The sequence below is a fragment of the Myotis myotis genome, unplaced genomic scaffold (genome assembly GCF_014108235.1).
Source record: "Myotis myotis isolate mMyoMyo1 unplaced genomic scaffold, mMyoMyo1.p scaffold_m19_p_9, whole genome shotgun sequence".
NCBI classification, from domain to species: Eukaryota; Metazoa; Chordata; class Mammalia; order Chiroptera; family Vespertilionidae; genus Myotis; species Myotis myotis.
Window position 1 is genome coordinate 58,800,954 of NW_023416401.1, and position 11,396 is coordinate 58,812,349.

At 48.7% G+C, this 11,396-nt stretch overlaps 1 protein-coding gene across 8 annotated transcripts in view; it reads left to right on the forward strand.

Moving 5' to 3' along the window:
- Nucleotides 1–11,390, forward strand: part of LOC118662671 (transient receptor potential cation channel subfamily C member 4 associated protein) — an 85,095-nt gene extending 73,705 nt beyond the window's left edge. For 4 of the 8 annotated variants that reach the window (XM_036321314.1, XM_036321319.1, XM_036321313.1 and 1 more), the window contains 7 exons: nt 5,314–5,397; nt 6,384–6,474; nt 7,544–7,684; nt 8,230–8,338; nt 8,908–9,020; nt 10,071–10,277; nt 10,450–11,390. In XM_036321314.1, the coding sequence (XP_036177207.1) occupies nt 5,314–5,397; nt 6,384–6,474; nt 7,544–7,684; nt 8,230–8,338; nt 8,908–9,020; nt 10,071–10,277; nt 10,450–10,617 (913 nt within the window). In that variant the 3' untranslated portion in view covers nt 10,618–11,390. The remainder of the gene's footprint in view (nt 1–5,313; nt 5,398–6,383; nt 6,475–7,543; nt 7,685–8,229; nt 8,339–8,907; nt 9,021–10,070; nt 10,278–10,449) is intronic. The other 4 variants (XM_036321315.1, XM_036321317.1, XM_036321316.1 and 1 more) reach the window with 3 other exon arrangements.
- Nucleotides 11,391–11,396: the final 6 nt, after the last annotated feature.

Below are 11,396 nucleotides of genomic sequence, written 5' to 3' on the forward strand. Positions count from 1 at the left end.
TTCAAGTGAAATCATAGTCTCACCCTAATGTCTGTAGTGGATAAAGTAGAGCTTCCTTATTTGAAGAGAACATTTGAGAGTCCAAAACTCCTGCCTGCTTCTCCTTTTTTCCCCATGATGAGGCCTGAGTCATTTTCTCAGAGGCACGGGTACTTGTTCAAGGCTGGCTGCAGCTGAGCCAGGGGCTCAGGGTACTCCCTGCCTTACCCTATCGGCACAGACTTTGCCCCATCTGGTAGATTCTGTCATGGCCTGTTCGCAACCCACGTTTGGTGTAAATAGCCCTTCTTCCAGTAGATCTGAGCCCTTTCTGATTCTTGAATGTGTTTCTGGCCTTTGATCACTTGCCAGTGGGTCTGAGAATGGAAAGCTGGCCTGAGATAAGGTGTGAATGCACTTGGCTATTCAGTTCTAAGACTGCAGGAGGCCATGGGATGCTCTGGACACAGGTAGAGCAAAAGGGCAACCTGGCAGCCTGGAAATATCCCCTTGTTTCTCCCCACCTAAGTCAGTGGGAAGACCAGTCTCAGTGCCCCTGTTAGCTTCTCAGATCTGCCACCAATGTCCCTCTCTATTTTATTTTAAACTAGAGGCTCAGTGCACGAATTCATGCACCAGTGGGGTCCCTCAGCCTGGCCTGGGAGATTGGGCGGAAACCGGCTCCCCAACATCCCCTGAGGGGTCCTGGATTGCGAGGGACCGCACTGGTGCACGATTGGGGCCAGGGAAGGACACAGGAGGTTGGCCAGCTGGGGTGGGACTGCAGGAGGGCTCCAGGGCATGTCCGGCCCATCTCGCTCAGTCTCAATTGGCTGAACCCCAGCAGCAAGCTAACCTACTGGTCAGGGCATCTGCCCCCTGGTGGTCAGTGCACATCATAGCGACTGGTTGACCAGTCAACTGTCTACCCCTGGTGGTCAGTGCATGTCCTAGCGAGCAGTTGAGCAGCCTTAGCATATCATTAGCATAATATGCTTTGATTGGTTGAACGGCATATTAGGCTTTTATTATATAGGATTTTTTCAGTATAAAATGGTTATTTTCAGCATTTAATTTTGCATTTAAGTGTTTTAGCTGTTACATATTGGGTGTAGATTTTTTGAAATCATTCTTTAATTTTGTAATTAAAGTTGACATATATTAGTGTATATCCCATTGATTAGACCTTATATAACTTAAGTGAGCGTCCTGATATATCTTGTACCCATTTGACACCATACATAATTATTAGAATATTATTGACTATATTTCTTATACTGTACTTTACATCCCTGTAACTATTCTGTAACTATCAATTTGTACTTCTTAATTGCTTCACCTTTTCACCCATTTCCCTAACCCCATCCCCATCTGGTAACCATCAAAATATTCTCTGTATCTATGAGTCTGTTTCTGTTGTGCTTCTTTGTATATTTTGTTTTTTAGATTTTTTTTTAGATTCAGTTGTTGATAGATATGTATTTGTTGCCGTTTTATTCATATTTTTTATCTTTTTTTTCTTCTTCTTAAAGAAGACCCTTTTACATTTTATTTGATACTGGTTTGATGGTGATGAACTCCTTTAACTTTTTCTTGTCTGGGAAGCTCTTTATCCTTTGACTCTAAATAGTAACTTTGCTGGGTAGAATTATCTTGGTTGTAGGTCCTTGCTTTTCATCAATTTGAATATTTTTGCCATTCCTTCTGTCCTGCAAATTTTCTGTTGAGAAATCAGGTGACAGTCTTATGGGAGCTCCCTTGTAAGTAACTAAGTGCTTTTCTCTTGCTGCTTTTAAGTTTCTCTCTTTGTCCTTAACCTTTTGCATTTTAATTATGATGTGTCTTGTTGTGGGCCTCTTTGGGTTCGTCTTGTTTGAGTTTCTGCACTTCCTGGACTTGTATGTTTATTTCCTTCACCAAGTTAGGGAAATTTTCTGTCATTATCTTTTAAAATAGATGTTCAATTTCTTGCTCTCTCTCTTCTCCGTCTGGTACCCCCATGATGCAAATGTTGGTACACTTGAAGTTGTCCTAGAGGCTCCTTACACTATCTTCATTTTTTTGGATTCTTTTTTTTTCTTGCTGATTGGGTATTTTTTGCTTCATTATATTTTAAATCACTGATTTGATTCTTGGCTTCATCAACTCTATTGTTGATTCCCTATAAATTAATATTTCATTTCAGTTAGTGTACCCTTCATTTCTGACTGGTTCTTTTTTATGGTTTCCATGTCCTTTTTTATGCTGTTGAAGTTCTCACTAAGTTCATTGAGCCTCCTTATAACCAGTTTTTTGAACTCTGCATCTAATATGATTGCTTGTCTCTGTTTTGTTCAATTCTTTTTCTGGAGTTTGGTTCTTTTCTTTCATTTAGGACATGTTTCTTTGTCTCCTCATTTTGGCACCTCCCTGTGTTGGTTTCTATGTATTAGCTAGAGTTGCTACGTCTCCCAAGCTTGGTAGAGTGGCCTAATGTAGTAAGTGTTCTGTACTAGGTGTATGAGTTAATAATGCGGATTTTTTTCAATAGATGGAGTTACACGTATGTTATATATATGTGATTTGATAGGTATGCTATTTTGTTGTATTGACAGCAAGCTTCAGAACTTCATATGTCAAATTTTCTGAAGGTGTTAACGTCATAGATATTTTGACGCTTAAAAATGTAGAATTTTGTGCCAAAAAAAGAGAGCATTTCTGGGAAGTTTGAATTCATTACTTTATTTTGAAAAAGAGTGCTGCTGAAAGTTATCGTATACTTCGGGAAGCTTATGGTGAACATGCTCCATCTCAAGATACTTGTGAATGCTGGTTTAAATGCTTTAAAAGTGATGATTTCGATGTGAAAGACAAAGAACGCCCAGGTCAACCGAAAAAGTTTGAAGACCAACAATGACAAGCATTATTGAATGAAGATGCATGTCAAACTCAAAAACAACTTGCAGAAAGATTAAACGTTGCTCAGCAAACAATTTCTGATCATTTACAAGCAATGGGAAAGATTTTAAAGGAAGGAAAATGGGTGCCACATCAACTGAACGAAAGACAAATGGAAAACCGAAAAGTCATCAGTAAAATGTTGCTTCAATGGCACGAAAGAAAGTCTTTTTTGCATCGAATTGTGACTGGCGATGAAAAGTGGATTTATTTTGAGAATCCCAAACGCACAAAATCATGGATTGACCCAGGTTAACCATCAACATCGACTGCAAGGCCAAATCTCTTTTTTTTTTTTTTTTTTTTTAGTATATTTTATTGATTTTTTACAGAGAGGAAGGGAGAGAGATAGAGAGTTAGAAACATCGATGAGAGAGAAACATCGATCAGCTGCCTCCTGCACGCCCCCCATGGGGGATGTGCCCGCAACCCAGGTACATGCCCTTGACCAGAATCGAACCTGGGACCCTTCAGTCCGCAGGCCGACGCTCTAGCCACTGAGCCAAACCGGTTTCGGCAAGGCCAAATCTCTTTGGAAAGAAGACAGTGTTCTGCGTTTGGTGGGATTAGGAAGTTGTGGTGTAGTATGAGCTTCTAAAACCAGGTAAAACCATTAATACTGATCGCTACCGACAACAAATCAATTTGAACCACGCTTTAATCGTGAAACGACCAGAATGTGCCAGAAAACACGGCAAAGTAATTTTGCTTCATGATAACACACCATCACACACTTCAAAACCAATTAAAGACACGTTAAAAGATCTTGCCTGGGAAGTATTAACCCACCCGCCGTATTCACCAGACCTTGCTCCTTCAGATTGCCACTTGTTCTGATCAATGGCACATGCACTTTCTGAGCAGCACTTCAAAACGTGCGAAGAAGTGAAAAATTTGGTCTCTGAATGGTTTGCCTTAAAACAAGAAAAGTTCTATTGGGACGGTATCCACAAATTACCTGAAAGATAGGGGAAATGTGTAGCTAGTGATGGACATTACTTTGAGTAAAGCACTTTTGATGTTTCTCTTTAAATTATCGTGTTTTCTTTGATTACAAAATCCGCATTATTAACCAGTACACCTGGTAGTGTCCAGTGGCACAGCCTGCCTATTTACCTGAGCTGGGTACTCTATGTGCAACCCCGGTGTGGGCTGTGAACCCCCTCCATTGTAGTTGAGCCTTGCTTGCTGTTAGCATTTCAAGGGGAGAGATTTAGCCCCTGGCCAATCAGCTGCAAGGAATGGAGGATCAGCTGTGCAGGGGCCCTCCCTATGGAGCAGGACTTACTTTAGCAGGGCTGTGGTGCCTACTGAGTCCACCCCTTGAGTGTGTCACTTGTGGAGATGGTTGGGTGGTGCTTTGACGTGGTCCAAAGCTGTCTACTGAGTGCGATAGCTCTGGGACCTCCCGCAAGGTGCAGGCCAAGGTCAGCTGCCACCTGTGTTCTGACTGGGGCCTCCTGACCTGAGCTACAAAGCGATGTGCAGATGGCTGCTACTTGTACTGGACTTGGAAGTGCCCAGGAAAGGCCAAGCTATGAACCAAGGCCAACTGTAACTAGTGCTGGGCCTGGGGTCATTTAGCTAGAGGTACGGGGCACACCAAGGCCAGATGCTGCTTGTTTGAGAGATTTAGGAAAGTCTGAGACATAATCCAAGAGAGCCCATTCGAATAGAAAAGCCATTGGAAAGAGCTTAGGTGGGCCTGAAAGTTGGGTGGGGCCTCAGGGAATCACCAGGGTGGGATGAACAGTGTTAGCCAGGTTGATGGAGACTCTGATATGGTGCCTGCCTGCTGGCTCTGTGGAGAAAGGGCTCAGAAAAAGAACCATGGCTTCTGCCAGCACTTCTGTCTGGAAGAAAGCTACCCCTCCAGCCCTTACCATGATGCCAGACAATTCAATTCCTCCCCGTATGTCCCTGGTGCCCTGCAAGCTGCTGCCCCAGCATTGGAGCTGAGAGGGAGTGCGTCTGAGTAAGTCTATGCATGGGCCCTTTAAGAGGAACTGCCTTGGACTCCAGCAGTCCTCTGTCTCACTCAGCCACAATTCTGACTGTTTTTTACAGCTGGAAGTTGTGGGGACTTCTCTTCCTGGTACTGAAACCCTGGGCTGGAAGGGCCTCACTCCTCGAGGGACCTCTGCAGCTGAGATATCCCTCCTGATTTTTGTCTGCTCCACGTGGGTGTCTCCACCCCTTCTTCCAGTCTGTGTGTGGCTGCACCTTCAAATTCCTCGTTGTAGGACTTCCATTCAGCCAGATTTTAGGCAGTTCTGAATGATGGCTGTTCTGTAGTTTAGTTGTAATTTTGATATAGTTGTGGGAGAATGCTAGTACTATGTCTACTTATGCTGCCATCTTGACTGGAAGCTTGTGTCTTTGTCTATTTTATTTCAGGAGTTTGGTGTGTGATGGGAAGAGGGGCTTATTAACTCGTCTGCTGCAGGTCATGAAAAAGGAGCCAGCTGAGTCATCTTTCAGGTAGGTCTGGGGGCAGGCACCTGTCACTCTTGAGGGGCCCAGGAGCCATGTGTTTCTCAAGTGGTTAGAAATACCTCCTTTAGGCACCAGCTTCCACTCCAACATCTGGTTACTATGAGGGAAAAGGGGTTTGATTGCCATTTTCCCTGTGTGGCTTAGCAGGTTTTTATTAACTTTTGCTGCATGCCAGCAGTGTATTTCAAGAATTGACCAAGCATTCACCAAGTACCTATTCTGTGCTGGGCTGGAAAGGTGGAAGAGAAAAGCAAATACAGTCCCTGCCCACATGGATTCCCTGGCATGTGGGAAACAAGCATGAAAAGAATCTTGTTTCAATGCAATGTGGAAAGCACGAGGCCAGGGCCTGCCCCAGGAGCTGTGGGGACAAAGGAAAACCTTTTCCCCAACGGGCTGGTGGGGTGGGCATGGACAGGGAGGTGGGCATGGACAGGGAGGGCTTCTCAGCGTTCCTTAGATTCATCCGAGTCCTGAAGGCTATGGACAGGAGTAGTGGGAGGCCTTCCATCAGGGCTGGGGGTGAGCTGTCAGTAAGCTCCATACCCAAATGTGCCCCTGTCTATTCTGTCTGCCCAGTAGGCGTAAACTCAGTGGCCCGTTCACACATGTCCATCAGGTTCCCTCACGCATCTCTGGCACCCCTCTTCCATGTCCTCCTGTCCTTCTGAACGAACAAAGGCTAGAGTGGCATTTTCACGTTACTGGGGCTAGCCCTTCTCTGAGACACAAACCCCTTCCAGACAGAACAAAATAGAAGACTGTTCCTCACCATGCTGTCAGCTCCATGAAACTGGGGACTCTTGCTGTGTCCCCAGTGCCTAGTAGAAGCCTGATGCCTGATAGATGGTCTATAAATGTTGAATACGTGAAAAGTCAGCAAACATCTCCCAGTACCGTGGGGAATGGAACATGGGCCAGAAGAGGGCAGCCTTAGCCACCTGGGCCAGGGGTCAACATTTGGGTCGCAGGTTTTGGCAAGCCCGGGCTGTGGAGAGTTTCCTCCGAGGGACCACCTCCTATGCAGACCAGATGTTCCTGCTGAAGCGAGGCCTTCTGGAGGTAATGGCCTGGAGGAGCCAGGGTGTTGGGTGTCCCATTCTTTCCCCAGCCCCATGCATTGCTTTCCTGTCCTGAGACCTAGAAAGCTGGGCAGGAGATACTGGATCTATTTTAAATGCCAGTGCAGATTGCCTTGGTATGTGCCCTGAGTCTCCAACTGTGGGTTCCCGGTGGGTGCTTCCCGGATGATTGGAGGACCTAGGGGTGGCTGTGGAGGATCATAAGTGTCTGTAGAGTCACCCAGCAAGGCCTTTTGACCCTGAGGATATGTTGCTGCTAACTAAAAGTTTATTTCCCTTTATTGAAAAATGGCCTTCAGAAAAAGCTTACAAAAGAGGGGGAGCAAAATGGCCAAAACTATAATTGATTTAAAAAAGATATATGAACAAGAAACTGACCTGGCAATTATTGTAAAATCTATATGGAAAATAATTTATCCAAATCAGTGTAACTTCAGGAAAAAGAAAATGGAAAATGGAAACAATTTAACTGTCATAGAAAACCTTATCAAAGAGATAAATTGGCTTTTTGTTCTTGATAAACTCGTTTATTTTAGTGTAAATGTTTTCATTCATAAACATAAATACTAACCATAGGGTCAAAATGTGCCTCCTGTGCTTAAAGCCTGTGCTTCATTTATTTGAGTGGCCTCAGGTGCTCGGGCAGTGGCCAATGTTACATCTGGAGACACCTCCCCTCGCTGGCAAGCTGGAGAGCCCTGGCCATCTTGGTGCCCACAGAGCAGGTCACAGGCTTTAGTTCTGAGCTGTGGGCAAGCCAGAGAGGTCGTGGCTACATACCCCACCCACCCCCACTTCCTGGGAGGTGTCGGTCCTGGTCCTGCCCTCGGAGCCACCAGCATCCTCAGATAAGCATCTAGATAGGGAAAGCAGGTACATTGACCTGGATGCTTTCTCAAAGCAGATGTCATGTGGTCTGAGCTACATGCCAGGCCCTGGTGGGAAGCCGGTAGCTTAGAAGAGTGCGGCCTGGGGTGGCAGTCACACCTGCCTGTGGGCCCCAGAGCTCAGCTGCCTTCCTGCCTTCATCTGTCATTCCCCACCCCCAGCACATCTTGTACTGCATCGTGGACAGCGAGTGCAAGTCCAGGGATGTGCTGCAGAGCTACTTCGACCTCCTGGGGGAGCTAATGAAGTTCAATGTTGATGCATTCAAGAGATTCAATAAGTACATCAACACTGATGCAAAGGTAAGACTAACAGGGTGCTGTGGGGTTTGCTCTATTGTTCAGAAATTACCTTGGAGCCCTTGTCCTCACCAGTCTCTGGTACTGGTTTTAAATTGGAGACTACTAGTATTAGGGAGTCAATGGACAGCCTTGAGCAGGCAGTTATTAGCATCTTTGTGCTGGGCATTAAAGTCTCAGCCGCTTGTGAGCAGGTGTGATGGTTGGGAGCAGGTGGGCTGTGAAAACGGCTCAGTGTGGTGGGTGCCATCATGAGCTCCAGATAGATGGGCTGGGCCTAGTGTGTTAGGCTCAGAGGGTGTGTGTGACAGAAACCCAGTTCAGACTAATGAAGTAAAAATGAGGAGTTTGGCATCCTTCCTTCAGTGGAGAAAACACTGGACGTGGTGTGAAAAGATCTGGGGTAGCCCTGCTGGGGCAGGTCAGTCAGCTTGTCTGCGCCTCTGTTTACTGGCGACAACTGGGCAGAGGTAGGTCAGTGCCCTTGCAGTGACTCCACCACTGCAGGCGCCTGCCATCTCCCGTCTGAGCCGTGTCTCCCCACTAAGTTCCAGGTGTTCCTGAAGCAGATCAACAGCTCGCTGGTGGACTCCAACATGCTGGTGCGCTGCGTCACTTTGTCACTGGACCGATTTGAGAATCAGGTGGACATGAAAGGTAAGAAAAGGCCAGAACACCAATGCAAATGCATCCAGTTTGGCCTCGCTGGTGTCAGACACCCAGCTTTCAGCAAGGAGACAAGAAAGGCTGGAAGAAGCCCCACCAAACATTCTTGTGGCTGGGGTCAAGGTGGTGGCTCTCCGGGTGATTTTCTTTGCTGCTTTTACTTTCCTCTACGGTTCATGCTTCCTTTACTGAGCATGTACAACATTGTAATAAGGTGAGAAACATTGTTGCCACCAGCGTGCATAAACAGTCTTCCTCTCCTGGGCTGCGATTGCCTGGGATGAGAGGACCCAGGTGGTGACACCAGGGGGAAGGCCTCGGGGAGAGGTGGTCCCTTAACACGGGGGCTCGAGTGAGACCACAGGCTTATTGGGTGGCAGAAGAACGGGAGATTGTTCCTGCTGCAGTCAGCCTTTTCGTTCGTTGTCTTGACAGTAAGGGCTCCCAGCTTCAGAGTCGGGTCCCCTAGGGCTTGACTAGTGGCTTAGGTGGCAGCCCCGGCCTGAGCCACGGACCAGCGTCTAAGCCTGCTGCTCACACCTCTGCCTCTCCGTCCCCAGTTGCCGAGGTCCTGTCTGAGTGCCGCCTGCTCGCCTACATATCCCAGGTGCCCACGCAGATGTCCTTCCTCTTCCGCCTCATCAACATCATCCACGTGCAGACGCTGACACAGGTGAGCGGCCCTGCAGGCGTGCGATGCAGGAAGAGACCCGGAGCCCCGCAGAGCTGCTCTCTCCCACACGAGGAGGGCACCTCCCTGAGGCCCATCTCAGTTCCTCCCAGGGCTTCTGAGGATTTTTTTCCCAATAAGGAATCTGCCCCATTTTACAGATGAGGCCTGAAGAGGGAGCAAATCTCTGAGATCACAGACGAGTTGGGGAGGAGTCAGGGTTGACACTTAGTTCTGACTCCTAGTTCAGTGCTCGCCCCACCCCACTTCTGTGCAGGCTTTGGGCTTGGACCTGACGTTAACTCCCACTTCCCTCAGCTGTGCAGTCCTCAGTCTCTGGGCTTCATGCCCCTTCTCTAAAATGGGGTCATACTAATACCTCTCAGAGGTGGATCTTTTATTCCTTCATCTGACATTTATTGAGGCGAGGCCCTGGGCTCAGGATGCAGAGTGAACAAAACAGGCCTAGACTTTTCCCTCCTGGTGCTCAGTCTAGTGCCAAGTGAAAGTTAGCAAAGGAAATGCTGCATCTAAGGTGTATGCCCAGCCCTCCCCAGGGATTGAAGCTTCTGGAAGAAGCAATGCCTGAGCTGATTGAGGAGACTGGGAAGACTCAAACTACGGCCCGCAGGCCACATGCAAATACAAATATTGTATTTGTTCCCATTTTGTTTTTTTACTTCAAAATAAGATATGTACAGTGTGCGTAGGAATTTGTTCATAGTTTTTTTTTAAACTATAGTCCGGCCCTCCAACGGTCTGAGGGACAGTGAACTGGCCCCCTGTTTAAAAAGTTTGAGGACCCCTGCTCTAACTAGACAGATGATGGATGGTCTTCCTTCAGAGGGTGGGGGGTGGCGGGGGGAGCGGGGAGCAGGGACCAGGAAGGTGCTCAGGGCAGGATGCTGGCATCACTCCTTGCCCCAGCCCTCCCTTAGGTTTATGCAGGGGCAGCTCAGTGTGGTCTCAGGGTTCTGCAGGGTCTGGCTTGGGCCACCGCCTTCCCTGGCCAGTAGCAACCCAGGTCCACCAGGGGCTGCTGGGGCCTTGCAGGAGAACGTCAGTTGCCTCAACACCAGCCTGGTGATCCTGATGCTGGCCCGACGGAAAGAGCGGCTGCCCCTGTACCTGCGGCTGCTTCAGCGGATGGAGCACAACAAGAAGTATCCCGGCTTCCTGCTCAACAACTTCCACAACCTGCTGCGCTTCTGGCAGCAGCATTACCTGCACAAGGACAAGGACAGCACCTGCCTGGAGAACGTGAGTGCCCCACCCAACTGGCTGGTGGGTGGGCTGCGGGCACGCAGAGCCAGGGCCTCTCAGAGGGCTGTTCGGGGTGCGTGGTCCCTGCCTGGGTCATGTGGTGGGCAGCTCTTTGTCCCCTTACCATGGCCCTCCCCACGGGGTGCTGGGCTCGACCTGGGTCCTCCAGGCACCCTCCAGCCCCTCTCTCTTTGCCCAGAGCTCCTGCATCAGCTTCTCATACTGGAAAGAGACCGTGTCCATCCTGTTGAACCCAGACCGCCAATCACCCTCTGCCCTTGTCAGCTACATGGAGGAGCCCTACATGGACATAGACAGGGACTTCACTGAGGAGTGACCTTGGGCCAGGCAGTCCCTGGGAGGCTGCTGGGCCAGGGCCAGTGCGGGTGAGCGTGGGTATGAGTGCCATACGCCCTGCCATGTCTCCACCCCTCCCCTGCCTTCCTGCTGCTCTCTGCCTGCCCCAGGTCTTCAGATACAGGCTTGGTGGGAGTGTCTAGAAGCCCTTGGGTCTGAGGGCCCAAGGTCATTGGGGAACCTTAGGTCCTTCAAGATCCCCATGATGAGGACAGGGGCACTATGCCCACCCTTCCTTCAGAAACTTGGGGCCCTGGCCCACTCAGAGGTAAGGGGACTTTTAAAAATAGTTCTGTCTGAGCTCCTGCCCAGTCTCTTGGCCATCAGTCCTGGGTTGGGGAGGGAGGTATGGGGACCCTCCCCCAACCTGTGAGCCAAGCTTGCCCTGGGCTTTGGACCCAGGCTTCTGAGCCCTGGGCAGCGGTGGGGGTTACCAGAGAATGCTACCTTTCCCCAAGCCTGCCCATCTGTCCCTCCCTCGTTTTCCTTTAGTTCCTCTGGTTCTGTGTGCTCTTTGGCCACTGTGTTCGTCCCAAGGGGTGTCCCCAGAAGTGAGGGACCTTTCCCTTCCATCCCTTGGGACATGGGGTGGCTGTGTCTTGCCCCCTTATGCCCCAGGGCAGCATCTCCTACCTGAGCCCAGACACATAGGAGCCTGCCTGGGAGCAGAGCCTTGGCCCCTCCTTGTGTTGCCAATTTATTAACAACAAATAAACCGATTAAATGGAGACTATTAAAGAACTTTATTTTAAATGATTG